At 42.2% G+C, this 23640-nt stretch overlaps 1 protein-coding gene across 5 annotated transcripts in view; it reads right to left on the reverse strand.

The window, feature by feature from the left end:
* Nucleotides 1–13433: 13433 nt before the first annotated feature.
* LOC122539374 (dicarboxylate carrier UCP2) overlaps nt 13434–23640 on the reverse strand; it is an 87688-nt gene continuing 77481 nt past the window's right edge. For all 5 annotated transcript variants that reach the window (XM_087980068.1, XM_087980066.1, XM_087980067.1 and 2 more), the window contains 4 exons: nt 22917–23114; nt 21847–21948; nt 16028–16208; nt 13434–13840 (listed from right to left, as the gene is read on the reverse strand). In XM_087980068.1, the coding sequence (XP_087836194.1) occupies nt 13726–13840; nt 16028–16208; nt 21847–21948; nt 22917–23114 (596 nt within the window). In that variant the 3' untranslated portion in view covers nt 13434–13725. The remainder of the gene's footprint in view (nt 13841–16027; nt 16209–21846; nt 21949–22916; nt 23115–23640) is intronic.

A 23640-nucleotide genomic window follows, 5' to 3' on the forward strand; every position in this document is an offset into this window, starting at 1 on the left:
ATATGTCTGTGCTCGCAGTTGGAGATGGTGTATTTTTCCCAGATTTAAAATACCAATGCTTTTGATCCACCTTTAGCTTGTTATATGCACACTTTTGCAAACCCCTCTAGAAGGCTGTAACCATAGTAAATGCATTTAATTGTGATGTTTATGAGCAATCAATTCAGTTGGGAAAAAGAATGGGTGTACTGTGGAACTGTTTGCTCAAGAGTGACTTTTGAACAGTTTGGGAACCACTAGTCTACCTTCTCAAGGAAGGAGACATTTGGTAACAACATCAATGAAGTAGGTTGGGCTAATAATAAGACCAAAATGCATTGAAGTAACGTAGTGTCTGCTCAAGAGCAAGATTCTGAAGTCACCACTTGAAGCTTAAGAGGAAAGTCAGACATTGTTTTCTCAACATTGTGATTCTGATTTTTCATTCTTAACAAATCTCTTTGACCCTATTATTGTTCTTAGGAGGGGAAATTCTGTCCCATCTTCCCTCCTTAACATGCACTGCATAGAAATTAAGATCAAACTTTAAGCTAGATACCATTCCCCTACATTGAAAGTTCCCAAACAGCAATATATCATTAACTCACATCACATGCATTGTCAAACAAAATATGCTACCCATCAATTGCTCTCCTTACTATTGTTAACAAACTCTTCTACTTACCTTCACACTCCTGCAACCAATGTATCACACACAACTCTGTCTCTAATGGATAACGTTAATTTTCACATTAATTGGGAGATGCAAAAAGATGTCAAATTTCTTGTATATGCCTGCAATTTGTTTGAGCGTGTTCTTGAGCCAACAGGGGAACAGGTCATTTTATATTTAACAATTAATAATACATCTGAATTAGTTGACAACTTAAGTGAACAGCTAACTAACAGTAATATGACAAAACTGAACAGTGGAAGGTGAAACTAGAGCACCAGAAACAAGGAAAAATCTGGAAATGAAGGGAGGAACTTACTAGCTTTAATCTAATCTCCATCAGCCTGAACATTTCTGTGTTGCTCCCATTCTGGACTCCTGTGCATTCTGGATTTTATTTGGAACTCTGTAGATGCCTGCGCCTGGCCCTTAAGTTCTGGAACTCCCTCTTTAAACTATGCCTTCCCCTCTCCACATCTTCTGAAATATTCCTTAAAAACTGTCTATCTGACCTAGTTTCAGCCATGTCTATAATTATTTATTAGTGGAACAGTGTCAAATTTTCTTTTAACAATACTTTTAACACATTAAAGATGCTACATAAATTAGAAGTTTTAAACTAGAAAATTATTCTAATGTTTACTGTGGGGAAGTTATTGAATAATGTTGCTTGGTGAGAGTGCTTGAGCTCTTGGACAAATATGAATTGATCAAAGAGAATCCTCATAAGTTTGTAAAGGGTAAGTCATATACATTAAACAAATATTTCAAGGTAACTCGGGGGAGATCCAGGACTATCTGTTCATTTTTATATGGGCAGACAAATTTGATAAGAATTGTGAAATCATACATTGCATCCACAGCCCCAGAGGAATACAGTTATTGCAGGAGAGATATTAAAAAAGCAAATTAGAAGATCAAAAAGGGATCATCAAAAACGACCTGCAAACAGGATTAGAGAGGATCCTAAATTAGTTTAATAATACATGAAAGGGAAGAGATTAACCTGGGAAAGACTAAGGCCCATTGAGGTCCAAGGGAGAAACCTATGTGTGGAATTATGGGGTATTGGAAGGGTGTTGAATGAGTACTTCTCTATGGTCTTCACTCTGGAAAAGGAGAATGTAGCTATGGAATTCAGGAAAAGGAACTGTGAGGAATTTGCACAGTTTGACATGTGAAATGCGGAGGTATTGGAGGTTCTGTTGGGCTTCAAAACAGACAAATCCCCAGTCCTGGATGAATTGCATCCCAGGCTGCTGCAGGAAGCAAGGCAGGAACTTGCAGAGGCTCTGATGCAAATCTTTAATTCTTCTCTGGCCAGAGGACTGGAGGACAGCTAATGTGCTTCCACTTTTTAAGAAAGAAATTACAGTCCAGTGAGTCTTATGTCAGTGGTAGGGAAACTATTGGAGAAAATTCTGAAGGAGTGAATTAATACCCACTTGGAATGGTATGGTTTAATTAGAGATAATTAGTATGGTTTCGTCAGAGGGAGGTCTTACCTTTGTTAGAGTTTTTTGAAATGTAATCAAGTGTGTGGATGAGGGAAGTTCAGTTGATGTAGTTTTATATGGATTTAAGCAAAGGTTTTGACAAAATCTCACATGGGAAACTAAGAGAAGTTTAAACCACACAGAATTCAGGGAAACTTGGCAAGATGGATCAGGATTCTGGCGTAGTAATATAAGATATATAGCTGTTTGAGTGACTAGAGGCCCAATGTCCAGCAGTGTACCACAAGGATCAGTGACGTTACCCTTTTAGTTTGTTATATACATAAATGATACAGATGAAAATGTGGGGGGGAATGTTAAACAAATTTGCAGATGACCCCAAGGTTGGTAGAGAGTTTAATAGTGAAGAAGATGTTTGTAGGTTACAGGAAGATTTGGATGGATTGGTCAGATGGGCAGACCAGTGGTAGATGATATTTAACCCTGATAAGAGCAAGGCAATGCACTCTGGAAGAAAAGAACAAGATGCGGGAATATTTCATGAATGGCAGGACCCTTGAGTAGCTTAGAGGAACAGAGTGTTCTTGGGTAATAAGTCACAGAGCTCTGAAATCAGAAGAGCATGTGAATAGGCTGGTAAAGAAAGCATATGGGACACTTGCTTTCATCAGTCATAGCATACAGTATAAGATCAAGGAGTGTTGATGGAGTTGTACAGTGTTGGTTAGGCCACAGCTGGAGTACTATGTGCAGTTCTAATCACCTCACTACGTGAAGGATGTGATAGCACTGGAGGGGGTAAAGAGGAGGTTCACCACAGTTTCCTGGGATGGAAAAGTTGAGCTATAAGATGAAACTAGATACGCTTTGATTGTTTTCTTTAGAGCGGCATTAAAAATCACACAACGGGGGTATTTCAAGATGGTGACGGTCTGATAGGTCAACCCAGGCAAAGTGGTGTCTTTCCCTTCCCTTTACTAGCCATTTTTGTAAACATCAGTTTTAAGTCCCCTTAATCTGTGTACATTATTTTTAGTGATCAGGGAAGATGATCAAAGGAAAAGGGCTGTGTGAATCACAACAAGCAGGGCATCCCCCTGCAGTGACGGGCACGCATGCAGCTACAGCATTGACCTCCGTGGAAGCTGCTTTGAACTTGCCTGCACATTAGAGCCTGGTTTTGGAGTTCATTAAACTCCAAGAGAAGATCGAATCAGCGATGAAGGGGACCCGGACTAGGCTGGATCCAATCTCGGCCATGCATGCTGCAAAAGCATGAGCTGGAGATCCAGCACCTCGGTTAGCATGTGCAGCAGGTCAAGCAGCGGACTATGGCATCGGAGACCATGGCAGAATCCTCAGAGCGTCATATCCTGGCCCTGGATAAACAGGTACATTAGTGGAACAGGTCGACGACCTCGAAAATCAAGGTTGAAGGAAAGATCTCCGCATTATTGGGCTGCCGGCATGAGAGGAAGGGGATCGGCCAGTCAGCTTCTTTGAGCAATGGCTTCCGCAGTTCTTGGGACTGGAAACCGAGGCGGGCTGGGTACGAGTCGAGCAGGCTCACTGGGTCGCGGTGCGCAGGCTCTGATCGGACCAACACCCCCACCCGGACCTGGTTCGGTTTCAGTACGTAAAGAGAAGCAAATGGTATTGGAAGCTTCCAGCACATGGGGAATGATCCACGGGCCCTGATCAAAAGGGATTGAAAATTATGTTCTTTCATGACTTTTCTGTAGCTGTAATCTGCAAGATGAAGACCTTTGATGAAGTAAAGAGGAGGCTGAGAGACCTGATAGTGTTGTGTTTCAGCCACGGTGGGCCCGTGCATATTTTTGACTCATTAGAAAAGGCAAAGGACTTCCTGGACACTCTACTTGAACCAGCCAGTCCATTTTAATATGGACAATCATGTTTCCTTTGTTTTCTCTGTTGTTTACTTTGTCTACCTGGTTTTGCTCCTTTAATATATGGGGGTCGTTTTTCCCCTCTTTCATTTTTTTATAATTCCCTTTTTTCTTTTTCTTGGTTTGGGTGGGTTTTCTTTTAATCAGTAAAAACTGGGGTCAATGTATGGGTGGGATGGGTTGAATGCCCACTTCTAATTTCCTTGTTTATAAGATACATGAGTTCTTTACTTTTGTTTTGCCTGGATTTGGGGCACGGCTTCGACTAGAAGGAGCCATGGAGGTATTAGTGGGTAGTGTGAGTGCCCCCTATGGGCAAGTGGGAAAGTCTCCTATTATCTGTTTTTTGTGTTGGTTTACTGAAGTAGTTTTTAGAAGTCATAGAGTCATAGGGATGTACAGCATGGAAACAGACCCTTCGGTCCAACCTGTCCATGCCAACCAGATATCTTAACCCAATCTAATCCCACCTGCCAGCACCCGGCCCATATCCCTCCAAACCCTTCCTATTCATATACCAATCCAAATGCCTTTTAAATGTTGCAATTGTACCAGCCTCCACCACTTCCTCTGGCAGCTCATTCCATACACGTACCACCCTCTACGTGAAAACGTTGCCCCTTAGGTCTCTTTTATATCTTTCCCCTCTCACCCTAAACCTATGCCCTCTAGTTCTGGACTCCCCGACCCCAGGAAAAAGACTTTGTCTATTTATCCTATCCATGACCCTCATAATTTTGTAAACCTCTATAAGGTCACCACTCAACTTCTGATACTCCAGGGAAAACAGCCCCAGCCTGTTCAGCCTCTCCCAATAGCTCAAATCCTCCAACCCTGGCAGCATCTTTGTAAATCTTTTCTGAACCCTTTCAAGTTTCACAATATCTTTCCGATAGGAAGGAAACCAGAATTGCATGCAATATTCCAACAGTGGCCTAACCAATGTCCTGTACAGCCGCAACATGACGTCCCAACTCCTGTACTCAATACTCTGACCAATAAAGGAAAGCATACCAAATGCCTTCACTAATCTATCTACCTGCAACTCCACTTTCAAGGAGCTATGAACCTGCACTCCAAGGTCTCTTTGTTTAGCAACACTCCCTAGGACCTTACCATTAAGTGTATAAGTCCTGCTAAGATTTGCTTTCCCAAAATGCAGCACCTCGCATTTATCTGAATTAAACTCCATCTGCCACTTCTCAGCCCATTGGCCCATCTGATCAAGATCCCGTTGTAATCGGAGGTAACCTTCTTCGCTGTCCACTACACCTCCAATTTTGGTGTCATCTGCAAACTCACTAACTGTACCTCTAATGCTCACATCCAAATCATTTATGTAAATGACAAAAAATCTACTTTGGTAGTTTTTGTAGTTGTATTTTCAAGATTTAATTAATCTTTTACTGTTTCCACTCAGTGCGTTATGAATAGGGTTCTTCTTCGTGTGGGGTCACGGACTGTTTCAGATGGCTGTGGCCAGTTGCTCATTTAACTGGTGCACCTGGAATAGTAAGAAGAGTCACTCACCGATTTAAGAGAAAGAAAATACTTTTGAGTCTTAGAAAAAGGAGGGTTGATGTCACTCTGTTGCTAGAAACACAGCTAGATGATAAGGAGCAGTTAAAGATACAGCAGGGAGGATTTGACCACATCTTTTAATTCTAAAAGCAGAGGAGAAGCTATACCTATTCAGAAGAAGAGATTAAGGATGAATATGGACAGTTTGTGATCCTCAAAGCTCTAATACATGGAGAAGAGTATGGTATTTTGAATGTTTATTGCTCCCAGGCATACCCCCTTAAGTTTTTAATGAATGCACTTTCCAGGTTAATGGCCCTTGGAGTGCGCCACCCAATTATAGGGGGAGACTTCAATCATCTTATGGACCCCAAGGTGGACAGGATCCCAGGGGTCTCCCAGGCACCTCCCTGCAATGCACATAACTGGTGGACTTGTGTGGGGATTTGGGGCTGGTGGATGTGTGGAGATGCCTTCACGCTGAGGGTAGGGACTTTATCTTTCTCTCTAACCCACACAAGGATTGATATGTTTTTTTGCTCCACTGACCTTTTTGGATTCAGTACTGTCCTGTAGAATTGGGAGCATGGCCATTTCTGACCATGAGGCAGTGTATTTGGAAGTTAAGGTCAGAGGTAATGGGACAGGCTTGTGGAATTGGCACATGGATCCTTTTCTCCTGAAGGACAGCACATTTACGGAATGCTTTTCATGGGAGTTCAAAATGTTTTGGATATTAATTTGGGTATGGCCAGTAACCCATCGATGCTCCTGGAGACTGCCAAGGCCCATGCAAGGGGTATAATTATTTCTTACTCGGCGACCCAGCAGTGCCAGAGAGGAGAGCAGCAACGTATGCTTGAGGCCCAGTTGAAGCAGCCGAGACAGCATGCTTTGACAGGTCGTCTATGACCAAGCTACAGTGGATTACAGCTCTTCAGACAACAAAGACAGAGATCTCCTTCGTAAAACCAAGGCTATTCAAGTATGGTGATAAGCTGGGTAGATACCTGCCAGGAAGAAGAGCGGCCATCAGTCTATCACATCTATTAGAGAGGATACTTGTGATTCCAAAAAGATTAACGCGGCTTTTAGGAAATTTTACTGAATTGTATCGATTGGAGATCGGTGAGGACAGGTTGGCAAAGATGGAGTGCTTTTTTTTTAACAGCTTGGACCTTCCAGGTGTAACTTTGGAGCAGGCATCCATTTTGAATGCCCCACTGACAATGCAAGAGATAGAGGAGGCAGCAAGGCAGCTCTGAAGTGCTAAAGCACCCGGCCCAGATGGATTTCAGAGCGAGGTTTATAGGGAGCTTATAAATATGTTGGCCGGGCCAATGTTGGACATGGCTGAAAATGTGTTGCTGGAAAAGCGCAGCAGGTCAGGCAGCATCCAGGGAACAGGAGAATCGATGTTTCGGGCATAAGCCCTTCTTCAGGAGGGCTTATGCCCGAAGGGCTTATTCCTGAAGAAGGGCTTATGCCCGAAACGTCGATTCTCCTGTTCCCTGGATGCTGCCTGACCTGCTGTGCTTTTCCAGCAACACATTTTCAGCTCTGATCTCCAGCATCTGCAGACCTCACTTTCTCCTCAATGTTGGACATGTACAATTATTCATACAGTAAGGACTGCCTCCCGCCCTCTCTAGAAGAAGCTAATATTTCCCTTATTTTCAAGAGGTTTGTGCCTCATACAGGCCTATCTCACTGCTAAACATGGATATAAAAATTGTGTTAAAAATGCTAGCACTGAGTTTGGAGAAGGTATGGCCCTCTATCGTAAAGGAGGACCAGGCAGGTTTTTTTGGGGGTTGTAGGTCCTTTAACAACATTATAAGAGTGCTGAACATGGTCCAGGTGTGCCAGCAGAGGTTGATTCTGGGCTTGGTAATCTCCCTAGATGTAGAGAAAGTGTTTGACTGGGTGGAATGGCCGTACCTTTTTTATGTCCTGGAATGATTTGGTCTTTTGTGGGGGGGGGGGGGGCGTCCTTCACCAGATGGGTGGCTGTGTTATATAGTGATCCTCTGGCAGCGGTCCTTACTAATGGCGTAAGATCTGCTGATTTTAGTTTTGGTACAGGCAGCCGACAAGAGTGCCCCCTTTCACTGCTGTTGCTTACATTAATGACTGAGCCGTTGGCAGAGGCTATCCGGAATGACCCCGATATAGTTGCCCCGGAGGTGCGATCAGGGGGGTGTAAAATCACCCTTTAAGCAGATAACATACTTCTTTTTCTATCTAACCTGACAGTATCTGTGCCTTGTTTAATACAAAATATTAATTTATTCAGCTCTTTCTTGGGGTATAAAATCAACTTTAAGAAATCTTAGGCCATGCCCATGGGGGGTCTTGTGAGAGTACCCGATCTTGAAGGTGGAATCTGATTCCATTTCAGGTGGTCAATGGGAGGTTGTCTATATTTAGGCATTTTTATTACTCCTGCCTTTGATAAATTATATAAAGCTAATTTTGGGCATTTGCTTGAGAAGATAAGATAGGACCTTCAACATTACGAGGTTCTACCAATATCTTGCCTGGGTAGAATGCCTCTGGTTGAAATGAATGTTTTTCCTCGCTTATTATATCCCATGTGAATGCTCCCTCTGATGCTACCTAGGCAAACGTTGTAGAGACTTAACGATTGGCTTGGTTCTTTCATCTGGTGCTGAGGGTGACTCTTATTCAACTGCATTTTCCACAGGGGATGGGGGGAGGGTGGGCAGGGGAGACTTCCCAGATTTCAAGAGATATCAAATAAGTTCCCTATTATCCTATGTGAATGATTGGGCTTGTCAGGACCCAAGGTCAATATGGCTGGACATTGAGGCCTCCCAGGCAAAATGTCCCCTTATTATTTTGCTGTTTATGGCCAAGATGAGGACTGTCATGGAGCATTGTAGAAACCGACAGTCATTAACACAGTTAAAGTGTGGAGAATAATGTGACAAAGTGAAAGTAATTTATATGAAACTTCCCTTCTTACTCCCATAGTAGGAATGCCAGGATTTCAGCCAGGATTGATGGATTCTGGCTTTAGGGGAGTCTCGAGGAGTCTCTTGTTTTGGAGACTTATTTCAGAGGGAAATCATGATGTCTTTTGATTAGCTGAGCCAAAAATATGAATTGTCCAGTAGGGACCTCTATCGTTATTTTCAGATTAGGGACTTTATAGAGAAATAGACTGCACTATTGGTTAATCCTTATAAGTCTGATGTGGAGAGGAGAGTACTTCAGTCCACATGTATTTTCACGATTAGTACCCTCTACCATTTACTGGGAGGCAGTGTCTCAAAGGACATTGAACTTCTCTGTGGTACTCAAGAATTGAGAGTGGAGATCTTGTCAGAGGTATGGGAGGTCATTTGGGAGAATGTGAGTTAGGTTTCGATCTGTAATAGAACGCAGGCTATGTGCAACTGAAGATTCTCCATAGGGCCTAATTGGCCCCAGAGTGGCTTGTGAAATTTAAGAAAGGAACGTCCCCAGTGCGTCCCAAATGCAAAATAGATATCGGTACTCTCACCCATTGCTTGTGGTCATGCCACAAGCTTCGCAGGTATTGGACCGCTATAGCAAATGTTTTGGAGGGCATCTTTGGAACGGAAGACGAGGTAGACCGGGTATCCCTCTTCTTGGGCTTGCCAAATCTACCTTCTTTAGATAAGCATGGGAAGAAACTGCTTAATATTCTTACATATTGTGCGAGGAAGAACATTCTGATGAGCTGGATCTCGGAAAATCCCCCAGGTATGGCCGGATGGCACAGGTTAGTTATGGAACATGTCGCCTGAGACTTCCTTACAAGTATGGTGCACCAGACAACAGAACTTTTTCATAAGACAAGGTGGCCCTTTTTGAACTATATAGACGCAGAGTTGTCGACCATATTGATTAGGGACTTTGCATAGCCACGAAGACTAAGTCTGGTGGCAAGGGACCCCAAGAGGAAGGATCCTGAATAAATACGGGTCTGCAAATGATGATGGGGAGCTTTGGTGGAGTTGCACTGAGTAGTGTAATTTAATTCAACCTAACTTAATTCAACTTATTTTAGAACAAAGAACAAAGAAAATTTACAGCCCAGGAACAGGCCCTTCGGCCCTCCAAGCCTGAGCCAATCAAAACGTACTGTCTAAACCTGTCGGTCAATTCCTAAGCATCTGTATCCCTCTGCTCCCCACCTATTCATGCATTTATCCAGACGCATCTTAAACAAATCTAGCGTGCCTGCCTCTACCACCTCTACTGGCAAAGCGTTCCAAATGCCCACCATCCTCTATGTGAAGTACTTGCCGCATGTATCCCCCTTAAACTTTCCACCTCTCACCTTGAAAGTGTGACCTCTCATTATTGAATCCTTCACCCTGGGAAAAAGCTTGTCTCTAGCCACCCTGTCTATACCTTTCAAGATTTTGTAAACCTCAATCAGGTTCCCCCTCAATCTCCTTTTTCCTAATGAAAATAAACCTAACCTACTCAACCTCTCTTCATAGCTAGCACCTTCCATACCAGGCAACATCCTCATAAACCTTCTCTGCACCCTCTCCAAAGCGTCCACATCCTTTTGGTAATGAGGCAACCAGAACTGTACACAGTATTCTAAATGTGGCCGAACCAATGTCTTGTACAATTTTAACATGACTTGCCAGCTCTTATACTCAATACCGCGTCCAATGAAGTCAAGCAAACTATTTGCCTCCTTGACCACTCTATCCACCTGTGCAGCAACCTTCAGGGTACAATGGACCTGCACTCCCAGATCTCTCTGCCCATCAACTTTTCCCAAGGCTCTTCTGTTTGTTGTATAATTCGCTCTAGAATTAGTCTTGTCGAAATGCATAATCTGACATTTGTCTGGATTGAAAACCATCTGCCACTTTTCCGCCCAACTCTCCAGTCTATCTATATCCTCCTGTATTCTCTGACAGTCCCTTATGCTTTCTGCTACTCCACCAATCTTTGTATCATCTGCAAACTTGCTGATCATACCAACAGTGCCCTCTTCCAGATCATTTAGGTATATGACAAACAACAATGGCTCAACACTGACCCCTGTGGAACACCACCGGTCAACTTTCACCATTTCAAGAAACTCCCTTCAACTACTACTCTCTGTCTCCTGTTGCTCAACCAGTTCTTTATCCACTCAGCTAGAACACCCTGCACACCATATGACTTCACTTTCTCCATTAGTCTACCATGGGGGACCTTATCAAACGCCTTACTAAAGTCCATGTATATGACATCAACAGCCCTTCCTTCATCTATCAACTTGGTCATTTCCTCGAAGAACTCTATTAAGTTGATAAGGCACAATCTCCCTCACACAAAACCATGTTGCCTATCACTGATAAGCCCATTCTTTTCTAAATATAAATAGATCCTATCCCTCAGTACCTTCTCCAGCAACTTTGCCACCACCGACGTCAGGCTCACTGGTCTGTAGTTACACGGAATATCCCTACTACCCTTCTTGTACAGTTATTTTGTTTAATTATTTATTGAATTGTAGTATGGGTGAATTTTTTGATTTTTAAAAATTTGTTTTGTATAGTAGTTAGCTTATTGTTATTGTTGTTATACTATAAGATGGTTGTGCTATTTTTATTATAATTTTATAATTTTGTAAAAAATTTAAAAAAAAAAAAAAAAAATGTAATACCACGTTTATTTGGAAGCACTAGCTTTCGGAGCACTGTTCCTTCATCAGGTATTTGTCCACCCCAGTCCAACACCAGCTCCTCCACATCACGGCTTCTTTAGTGCAGAGAAGACTGAGGGCGGCCATGATTGAGATGTGTAGGATTATGAGGGGTACAGACAGGATGAATAGAGAGCAGCTATTCCACTCAGTTGAGCAGTCAATCACAAGAGGGCACAGCTTTAGCTTTAAGGGACAGGAGATTGAGGATATTTGAGAAAAAAACCTTTTCACTCAGCAGGTGGTGGGAATCTGGACTCCAATGCCTAGGACGGTAGTGGAGGCTGGAAACCTTACAATCCTTAAAAGATATTTGGATGAGCACTTCAAATATCATAACATTCAAGGGAATGGGACAAACGCAGGACATTGAGATTGGCACACTTTTAGTGGTAGTTACGTCAGTGCAGACTTGATGGGCCAAAGAGTTGTATGAATCTATGAATCAGAGTATTTTCTGTTTAGTGGAAAGATAGTTACTGTGCCAGAGCAGAGAGCTTTAGAAATATAAGCACAGGAAATGCTACAAGTTACTGAACAAGAATATAATTTAAAAGGTTAGTTGATCCTTAGCCTTTATCTCAAGGATATTCAAACAACAGACTAGGAATTTATGCCACAAAGCTCTGATTGGACTGTGAGGAGTATTGTGTTCAATTCCTGGCACCATGTCTCAGGAAGGATACTTCGGCCTTGGAAGGTTACTGTGCATATTGACCATAATACTACATCACATACTGTTACATTGAGGGGACAAGTTATCCAGACTACGTTTACATTCCCTTCTCTATTTATGGTTGGGGATAATGTAGTTAACATGTTTAAAATAATTAAAGGTTTTGATAGAGTGAAATTATTTCCTCTTGTGAGTGAGTCCAGAACAAGGAGGGATAGCTTTTAAATTATAGATATTCTGTCCAAGCCTGATGTTAAAAAAACACGTCACACGGGACAGCAGTAAACTGAATGTTCCCAAATGCAGTTGATTCATTGACTACTTCAAAATTGAAGTTGATTTTTTGTTTGGCAACGATATTAAGGCTAAAGGGCCAAGATGACTTGAGTTCAGATACAGAACTGTCAAATTTAATAGAAAGGTGGAACAGACTAAAAAGGCTGAATGTTTACTCCTGCTCTTAAATTATTTTCAACATACAAAATAAACTGCACTGAGTGCTCTCAGCATAATTGCAACCCTCATTTCCCAACATCTTGCAACTTGTACATATCTAAAATATTCCATCATACCAACCACATTCTCTAAATCACTTACAAGAAAGCCAGTAACATGCTCCCTTCTTTCTTGTAGATGGATGCGTAAAACATAAGGCAGTATGTTCTATTCAGTGATCAGATCAATATTCAGTGATCAGAAAAGGCTAGGCCCACTTTTATATCTGCTGTATAGCAAACTGTAATCTGATGATCATTTGCTACAATATCTAGTGAGCCTGAGGCATTGAGCTTAAGGACTGCAATTATCTTCATAGCTCGGAACACTGCTCCCCATTCTCTGATTCTAGTTTAGCTGCAAGAAGTAACATAATCAGTGACAGCCTTCTTGGTAAAGTGAAGCCACCTGAAATATTATTCTTTAATTATGAGATGGGCCCACTGAAGATTTTGGATATGGCCTCATTTTCTCCAATGGTACATCCCTGAAACATATATGGACCACCTATGAGCACAATAAAACATTGCAGTCAAACACCCTCACAAATTTATTGCAAGGCATCAAAATTAACTTGTAGAATGGAAAAAATAACTGGGAAAAAAAGGTTGTGTATCTGTAAGGAATTGCTCAGTCGTTTTAATAGTGTTGTAGTACAGTCCTTTGTGCCTGTTAATGTGATATGTCAGGCACTGGGGAAAACCAATTTCATGGAATGCTCCTGCACTAAGAATAATACTCTAATTGCATTGAGGCTTCCGATTTCTTTCAGTGTATGACCTGGATGCGGTGAGAGCCCATTGCAATCGGATAGGCAGCAGACATCTGGTGCAGAATGATCCAGACATACCATCCACTGTATTGGACCCTTAGACATTCAATATGTTTCTGTAGAACAGATGAAGTGTGAACAAATTTCTAGATCAGCGTCTCTTTGTACATTCTTAAGGAACACAATGCATGTTGCTCTGTAGCATATGTTTAAAAAGCAAACTCCATAGTACATTATTGATCGTTTTCCTGTGAATATAAAGTGCTTTATTTTGATTGTTCATATACTGTCCAAAAATATTTACCCTATGTGTTTTACAAAATGTCCATAAACAAATATCAGCAGATTTTTAAATGCAATAGAATTAAACCAAAGGCATGTTGTCCAAAGAGCCTCATTTCATACCAAATAGTATTTTTAAAAAGGAATCCCTTGTTGAAAATTCATGTTTATGGCATCAGTTCTTATGTCATTAACGCAGACTCAGCAGTGGAGGGAAATCCTTCTATGATTTGGAGTAATGTGTTCCGAGGAATCATGCAGCACGATCATAACTTTGTTTGACTATCATCATTGCCCTTTGCAGCTGCTCGTAAGTCACAAACATTATCACATTCCAGCTGCCAAGGCGCAGATAAGAGGGAAGAAATCTACAATAGAAATGAACACTGATAGTGAGTCCAGAATGTTTAAGACATGGTGGGAGAAGAAAACAACAGTTATATTACTGTTACAGGTCGACTAAGTTGCATATTAAGAACTTCAAGTTAAACTATAAGCTACAGTGATCTGATAAGAGAATGTGGATTCAGCCAAGAACCTCTGAGAAATTGGACAGAGAGACCTTTGGGTTCAGGTGCATAATTCCTTGAAAGAGGTGTTACAGGTAAACAGGGTGGTGAAGAAGGCATCTGGCACACTTGCCTTCATTGGTCAGAGCATTGTGTAGGAGTTGGGACATCATGTTGTGACTGCGCATGATATTGGTGAGGCCACTTTTGGACTATTGCATTCATTTCTGGTCACCCTGCTATAGGAAGGATATTATTAAAATGGAAAGGGTTCAGGAAAGATTTACAAGTATGTTACGGTTTGAGTTATAAGGACAGATTGGATAGGCTGGGACTCTTTTCCCTGGAGCATAGGAAGTTGAGGGGTGACCTTACAGAGGTTTATAATGTCATTAGGGGCAGAGATAATGCCAACTGCAAAGGTTTATTTCCTAGGGTAGTAGAGTCTAAAGCTAGAGGGTATGTAAGGTGAGAGGGGAAAGATTTAAAAAGGACCTGAGGGACAACGTTTTCACATAGAGAGTGGTGCATTTGTGGAATCAACTGCCAGAGAAAGTGGTAGATGCAGGTACAGTTACAATATTTAAAAGACACTTGGAAGGTACATGAATAGGAAAGGTTCAGAGGAATATAGGCCAAATGGAGGCAAATGGGACTAGTTTAGTATGAGAAATCTGGTTGGCATGGACAAATTGAACCAAAGGGTCTGGTTCCGTGCTGTATGACTCTGATTCTATACAATAGAAAAGACAATAGCTAGACATATACTATGATACGTTAGGGGGCTGAAGAGAGGTTTGGTACATGATGCTTATTGTTTCTCATTCATGTACGTGATCATGCTAATATTATTGAGCATCATGCTAAGATTCTGAACAATGGCAAGACTAATGGGATTTTCTAGATTTGAAATATCTCCTGCTCTGCTTAATACCAGTATGAATCTTTAATATGTAAATATATTCCTGATTTCTCAATTATGTAAGCTGGTGAGTAGTTGAGCCAGGATATCCTTGGTTTTAATCCTTGGTCTATACTGAACTTGTTTATTTCAGCTGGGCCAACAGGGATATTAGTGCAACTGAGTCTCAGTATGACCCCTAGTCTGGGAGAGAAGATTAGCCAGGTTTCTTACTCCTGAACCTACCCAGCAGTGCCTACTACAACCATGCATCAGAACCAAGTTCAGCTACAATGTCCCTTGTTTGAATCATCAGTTGAGACTGAGTAGCTATGCGATCCTGAGAAACTGACTCCAGTAAGGAAGCAAGGGGAGAAAATCAATAGATAAAGCAAAACACCAATTAAATGTAGATATAGGACGTTTAACGTAAGACGAATGTTTGAGGACTCTGGGTCTATACTCGATGGAGTTTAGAAGGATGAGGGGGATCTAATTGAAACTTACAGAATACTGAATGGCCTGGACAGAGTGAATGTTGGGAAGAAGTTTCCATTGGTAGGAGAGACTAGAACCTGAGAGCACAGCCTTAGACTAAAGGGAATACCTTTTAGAATGGAGATAAGATGAAACTTCTTCAGCCAAGAGTGGTGAATCTATGGAATTCACTGCAACAGAAACCAGTCAAGGCCAGATCATTGAGTATATTTAACACTGATACAAATACCTTCCTCGCTGTCAACGGCATCAAAGCTTACGGGGACAAAGTTGGAGAATGGGGTTGAGAAACTTATCAGAGCTGAAAAAGTGTTGCTGGAAAAGCGCAGCAGGTCAGGCAGCATCCAAGGAGCAGGAGAATCGACGTTTTGGGCATGAGCCCTTCTTCAGGAATGAGGAAGAAGGGCTCATGCCCGAAATGTCGATTCTCCTGCTCCTTGGATGCAGCCTGACCTGCTGCGCTTTTCCAGCAATACTCTTTCAGCTCTGATCTCCAGCATCTGCAGTCCTCACTTTCTCCTGAGAAACTTGTCAGCCATGATTGAATGGCGGAGTAGACTCGATGGACTGAATGGCCTCATTTCTGCTCCTGTGTCTTATGGTCTTATATACTTTTCTGTTAATTAAATTGAATGAGATTAATTTACCCTTTGTAAAAAGCTGTTGGTCCTTCATTACTCAGCATTTTCCAAGCACAATTGAGCGCACTCTTGTAGTGTCCAGGAGCAGAGTTCATGTACCTCGTCTTTACCACATCAACAGGAGAAGCTGCTACTGTTGCACAAAACCCTGCACCAAAGGCTGAGAGGAAGTGGCACGGAAAGTTATCTACAAATTAGAACAAATTCTGATCAGTTTTCGAGTTTGCATCTGTTAAAGTGAAGACACGAGATTATAATCAACTTGTACCTTCTGTGTAAGGAAGAGTATACTATAGCGTTGTACATCTGGATGGGGTATCAAGCTTTCTGGATTAAATTTAGCATTGTGAAAATGTGTGCCTTTACGATGTGCTTAATTAAAGTCTCTGGCTAAGCTCTGTGTTTTGTTGCAGAAGCTTAATGAAATGAAAGTTGGCATTATTCAGTACTGAATAATTTTATACACAAACTTAAAATAATAGGAGTAACCTAAATATTAATAATGTAAAACATAATGGGAGAAAAGGATTTCCGGTTCATTCTTTGTTTCTCTTAGTCTCACTGTGAATCAAGATTTGTTGGTCTGGTAACATTCCAGAAATCATGCATGCTTACAAGAGCCAACCATATATATTTAAACAGGAAGTTCTTTATTTGAAAGACAATTCTCTGAAAGTCATGTGGATCAACATCAGTCCTATCTCAATGGTGAGATTTTTAGTCACATGTCAAGTTAGCATCAGGTACAGACAGTAGAAATCAAGTAAATCCCGAGAAGAGTATAAAAGCAGTAGGAGTATACTTAAGAGGGAAATCAGGAGAGCAAAAAGGGGACATGAGATAGCTTTAGCAAACATGGTTAAGGAGAATCCAAAGAGATTTTATAAATACATTAAGGACAGAAGGGAAACTAGGGAGAGAATAGGGCCCCTTAGAGATCAGCAAGGCAACCTATGTATGGAACCACAGGAGATGGGGGAGATACTAAAGGAGTATTTTGCATCAGTGCTTACTGTGGAGAAAGATATGCAAGATAGAAAACATGGGGAAATAAATAAGGACATCTTGAAAAATGTCCATTTTACAGAGGAAGAGATGCGATATCTTAAAATGCATAAAAGTGGATAAATCCCCGGGAGCTGATCAGGTGTACCCTTGAATTCTGTGGGAAGCTAGGGAAGTGATTGCTGGGCCTCTTGCTGAGAAATCTGTATCATCGATAGTCACAGGCAAGGTGCTGGAAGACTGGAGATTGGCTAATGTGGTGCCAAGAAAAGTGGTAAGGACAAGCCAGGGAACTACAGACCGGTGAGACATCAATGGTGAGCAAGTTTTTGCAGCGAATCGTGAAGGACAGGATTTACATGTATTTGGAAAGGTAAGGACTAATTAGAGATAGTCAACATGGCTTTGTGTGTGGGAAGTCACTAACTTGAGTTTTTTGAAGAAGTAACAAAGAGGATTGATGAGGACAGAGTGGTGGACGTGATCTGTATGGACTTCAGTAAGTCATTCGACAAGGTTCCTCATGGTAGACCGGTTAGCAAGGTTAGATCACACAGAATACAGGGAGAACTAGCTATTTGGATACAGAACTGGTTCCAAGGTAGAAGACAGACGAAGGTAGGAGGTGTTGCAGGCCTGTGACCAGTGGTGTGCCACAAGGATCGGTGCTGGGTCTACTGCTTTGTTTCATTTATATAAACTTTTTGGATGTGAACAGAGGAAATATGGTTTGTAAGTTTGCAGATGACACCAAAATTGGAAGTGTAGTAGACAGCGAGGAAGGTTACTTCAGAGTAGAATGGGATCTTGATCAGATGGGCCAATGGCTGAGGAGTGGCAGATGGACTTTAATTTAGAAAAATGTCAGGTGCTGCATTTTGGAAAGGCTAATCAGAGCAGGACTTATACACTTAATGAGAAGAAAGTGAGGACTGCAGATGCTGGAGATCAGAGTCAAAGAGTATGGTGCTGGAAAAGCACAGCCAATCAGGCAGCATCCGAGGAGCAGGAGAGGAAAGGCTTATGCCCAAAGTGGTTGATTCTCGTGCTCCTTGGATGCTGCCTGACCGGCTGTGCTTTTCCAGCACCACACTCTTTGACACTTATGCACTTAATGGTACAGTCCTGGGGAGTGTTGCTCAACAAAGAGATCCGGCAGTGCAGGTTCATATTTCCTTGTAAGTGCAGTCGCACATAGAAAGGGCAGTGAAGAAGGTGTTTGGTTTGCTTACCTTTATTGGCCATTGCATTGAGTATAGGAGTTGGGAGGTCATGTTGCAGCTGTCCAGGACTTTGGTTAGGCCACTATTGGAATAGTGCATGTAATTCTGATCTACTATAAGGGTGTTGTGAAATTTGAAAGGTTTCAGAAATTATTTCAAGGTTGGAGGATTTGAGCTATAAGGAGAAGTTGAATAGACTGGGGCTGTTTTCTCTGAAGTGTCGGAGGCTGAGGGGTAACCTTATAGAGGTTTTGTAAAGTCATGGGGGGCATGGATAGGATAAATAGACAAGGTATTTTCCTTCGGGGAGGGGGAGTCCAGAACTTGAAGGCATAAAATAAAGGTGAGAGGAGAAAGGTTTAAAAGAGACGCAGGGGCAACTTTTTCACGCAGAGAGTGGTGTGTGTTTGGAATGAGCTGCCAGAGGAAATGGTGGAGGCTGGTACAATTACAACATTTAAAAGGCATCCGATTGGGTATATGGTTAAGAAGGGTTTAGAGGGATATGGATCAAATGCTGGCAAATGGGACTAGATTAATTTAGAATATCTGGTCAGTATGGATGAGTTGGCCCAAAGGATCTATTTCTGTGCTGTATATCTCTATGACTCTAAATATTATTTGTTTGACTCCAGCCGGCACATTAGTACGTGATATTAGTGATAGCCAGGAAAGCTGGCTGGTAATATTGTTATAATATTTATTTTGTTGCGTATATAAATACTGAATAAATTTGATAATTGCAGCAATGTGAAAATGGAGTTAATGTCAAACACAAATAAGACAGTAAAAAGTTAGAAATAAATAGGGAGTTAGGTAATTTCATTCAATGTTATCCATGATAATCTATTATTTTAAGAATCAGAATAAACTTGAATTTCCATGTCTTTTTCACTGCTAAAAACATACACTCCTCTGTCTTGCCCCTACCAAAGGGCAAGATAACTTTTTTTTCACTGGATGTGGGAGGCCTTGACTTATGATCTATCCCTAATTATCCTTGCAAAGGTGTGGGTGAGTTGCCTTCCTATACACCTTGGGCGTGATTAAGGGCATGGTTAGTTCCAAAGCACAATACTTCAGTATTACTGCCAGTGTATCAGCAGGGCCCTTTGCCTTTTCAGTATCCAGTGCCTTTAGCTCTTTGTTGATACCAATGTGATATCATGTGGACTGAATCAAATTGGCTGAAGACTGGTATCTGTGATGCTAAGGACTAGAGGAGGAGGCTGAGATAGATCACCAGCTGTCACTTCTGGCTGAAGAAGGATATTTCAGTCTCGTGTTTCGTTTTGATGTGCTGGACTCGTCTATCAGTGAAGACAGAAATATTTGTGGTGCTTCTGCTTCCTGTTACTTGTCTAGTTGTCATAGAGTCATAGAGATGTACTGTGGCAGGACTGCATTGCTTAGATCTGATCCGTTGGTTGCAAGATCACTGAGCAATGTCTGTAGCATATGGCTTCCACTGTTGAGCATGCAAGTAGTCCTGCGTTCTATGGGCTATTGCAGGCTGCAGCGTGACATAGACAGGATGCAGAGCTGGGCTGAGAAATGGCAGATGGAGTTCAACCTGGATAAATGCGAAGTGATGCATTTTGGAAGGTCAAACTCGAATGCTGAATATAGGATTAAAGACAGGATTCTTGGCAGTACGAAGGAACAGAACTTGGTGTTCAAGTACATAGATCCCTCAAAGTTGCCACGCAAGTGGATAGGGTTGTTAAGAAAGCAATGGTAATGGTATTTTGGCTTTCATTAACCGGGGGATTAAGTTTAAGAGCTGCAAGGTTTTGCTACAGCTCTACAAAACCCTGGTGAGACCACACTTGGAATACTGCATCCAGTTCTGGTCACCCTAGTTCTGAATTGCTAGATTGGTTCAAAATTTCTCCCATTTTGTGCAGTTCTAGTGTCACACAACAAGATGGAGGGTATCTTCAATCTGAAGATGGGACATTGTCTCCCATCAAGCATGTAATAGACAGATGCATCTGCAATTGATGAAATTGAGGTCAATCAATTTTTCACTCTTGTTGGTTCCCTCACCACCTAGTGTGGACCCAAACTAGTTGCTATGACTTTAGATGGTAGATGGATCTCAGCAGGTCTCTTTGTCCATGCTTGACCTGATGTTACAAAATTTCTTCAGGTCCACCGTCAATATTCAGAATTCCCAGGGCAACTTCCTCTTAACTATATACCACTGTGTTGCCATCTCTGCAGGGTTGCCCTGGTGGTGGGACAATGCATACCCAGGGATAGTGATGATGGTGTCTGGGATGTTATTTGTAAGGTATAATTCCATAAATATTACAATGTCAGACTGTTGCCTGATTACCCTGCGAGATAGTTCTTGCAACATTAACATAAGACCCCAGATGTTAATAAGGAGGACTTTGCTGGGCCAACATGATGTACTTGCCTGTGTTGTCTCTAGTACCTCAACTGATTCTGATTTGTCCGTCTGGTTTCATCGCTTTTCTTACCCTTTGCTGCAGTTAGATACAATTGAATGGTTTGCTGGGCCATCTCAGTGGGCATAGACGAATCAATCACATGGCTGTAGAATCACATGTTGGCCAAACCAGGTAAGGCGCTAGGCTTCTATTCCCGAAGGGCATCAGTGAACAGGGTTTTTACAATAGTCAACAGTGACGTCAAGGTTCCTTATACTAGTTTTTAATTCCACATTTATTGATTGCATTTATATTTCACTATCTGCTGTGGCAGGTTTCAAACCCATGTCCCTAGAGCATTAACCTATGGCATCTAGATAAGTCCAGAGACACAAGCACTGTGCAACCACCTTGCTCAGTATGGTCCTGTAAATTATGCTAAAAGTTCCCTTGCTATATGCAGAGCACAGCATAAAATTCATGTAGACTGAGCACTGATACTAACTGACAACAAAGAAAATGAGTATGCTTTGACCCTCTTTTCTGACATTTTCTTTCAATCTGCTAGGATTTTTGCAGCCTTTATTGTTCATTTCTGCCAGCGTTCTGCTGATTCTTCCATATCATTCTTTTTGTTAAATTCAAATCCAAAATATAAACTAGAATCTGGTTGACTTAATGCAGCAGAATACCACATGGATTTCACACTATGACAGTAACAAAAATTACTTCCTAGCTTCCTCATCTTGCACTCAAGTGTTTTTATTATGACAAGATATCAACATGATACCCACTTTGCAGCTAAAAGTAGGCAACAGCAAGAAATCTGCACCAACACTTCCAGCTTGATTCAGTTTGCTTAAGGAGAAAGTGAGGTCTGCAGATGCTGGAGATCAGAGATGGAAATGTGTTGCTGGAAAAGCGCAGCAGGTCAGGCAGCATCTAGGGAACAGGAGAATCGACGTTTCGGGCATTAGCCCGAAGAAGGGCTAATGCCCGAAACATCGATTCTCCTGTTCCCTAGATGCTGCCTGACCTGCTGCGCTTTTCCAGCAACACATTTCCATCTCAGTTTGCTTAAGGCAAAGCTACTTACAGTTTAACACAAAGAGGGCACTTCCTCGTCTTTGTACAGAATGCAGCAAAAACAACAAAAGAGGATACTGGAATAAAATTTGCCAAGAAGGTGTTAGCCCACCTGTCAACAGATTTTCCCTCAAAATGGCCTCTTTAATGATGTCATAGGTTACAAGTTCTGAACAGTTGACGATGGCATTCCGAGCAATATTGGGAAAAGTTCCTAAAAGCAGAGACAAACAAGGCATGATTAATGTAAGAGAAATGCATTCCTTTTCCAGGATTTTTCCAACTGGACTTCCGATGCAGGATTCGCCACAATGGAAGTGATTCTGCAAAACAGGCAGGTAGTGTCAGAGTGGATCTTTGCAGAGAACAGGCCCCTGTTTCCACAGCAACAGCTCCCACATTTCATTCAGTAAAATTTTTAAAAGTTCCCAAACCCTCTTTGATAGTTCCTGAAAAAATGTGTGTAAGCTGAGTGGCAGAAGGGAATAGTGTAGCCATTGGGTAAAGGGTTAAGGTGCAAGGAGCCAAGTAGTGATGGAGTAGAATACCAACTGTGGAGTTAGGGAGGCACATCAGCTAGGGTGTAGTGTAACAAACAGGAAGCTAAGGAACTAAGGCAGCAGCTGGGTGAGGGGGTAGAGTGAAGGATTGGTGACAGTGTAGGGTGCAAGGTATGTGAGGTAAAGGTGGCAGGCGGGTGTGAAATTACATTTGTAGATGGATTTTTCACAGGGTAAGGTGGCAGGTGCCAAGTGCCTGAGGCAGTATAACTTGTAGATCAGTGGGTCCGGAGCCAAGATGGGTGAGATGATGGCAGGAGGGTCAGGTTTCATGGGATGGGTGTGTGGTTGGGTGTCTGTGGGTGAGGTGCTTGACTGTTTGCAGGGTGTGAGGGGTGGGATTAAGTGCCTACCCAGTGATGGTGTTTGGGTGTTAGCTGAGAGTGCTGGCTCATTGTGTGTGTGATGCGGGGAGGGGGTATGCCAGATTAATAGTTACCAAGGAATTAGAGCTGGTTTTAATCCTACTGGCTGACTCTTCAGTCTCCAAAAAAGGGTACCAAACACTGCTTAATTGCCCACTGGAAGTTCCAACCTCCTGGGCAATTATTGCATACTTTTGGGATATGATCGGAGACCATAAGATCTGGGCCATGAAGAGATGTTACACACAAATTTGTACCTTTCCACAGTCCTCGAAATCCTTCTTCTCTGGCAATTGATTTATATGCCTGGAGTGTGCCATGGTATCGCTTTGTAACACCCCTGAGGTTCACTTGTGCCTGGAAACGAACTTTAACCACATCGGTTGGTTGAGCCACTAGCACAGCGAGTGCTCCTGTAGTACATCCTGCCAATAGGCGGACAACCATACCGGTATCTGAAGGAGAGGATTTATCATTATTTCACATACACTATTACACCTAGACCATAATATATATGAAAACATCTTTTGTTCCAAACTGTTTTATGGTAAAAATATTTGTGTTATTCAACAAGAAACACAACTTTCACTTGTCTATAATCCATACCTTACTTTTAAAAAGTCATTAAACTTGCCAAAAGATACTGAACACGGTAACTGCATTCCTTCCATTACTGTACACTGCATTCTAAGCTAATGTCTACAACCACACCCACACCAGATCCCAGCTCCCAGCCCTGCCGAGTTTTCACCATCCCTCCAGACGTCGAACAATTCTTCCGTCGCCTCCACCTCCGAGCTTACTTTCACAATCAGGACTCCCGCCCACCTTTCGAGGACCCCTTCACCCACCTCCAACACACTGCATCCACCTGGACACCCCGCGCTGGCCTATTACCTGCCCTCGACCTCTTCATTTCCAACTGCCGCCGGGACATTAACCGCTTCAACCTGTCTACCCCCCTCCCCCATTCTAACCTCT

This window comes from Chiloscyllium plagiosum, unplaced genomic scaffold (genome assembly GCF_037043375.1).
Source record: "Chiloscyllium plagiosum isolate Xiang-an unplaced genomic scaffold, Cpla_swu_hap1 HiC_scaffold_36, whole genome shotgun sequence".
NCBI classification, from domain to species: domain Eukaryota; kingdom Metazoa; phylum Chordata; class Chondrichthyes; order Orectolobiformes; family Hemiscylliidae; genus Chiloscyllium; species Chiloscyllium plagiosum.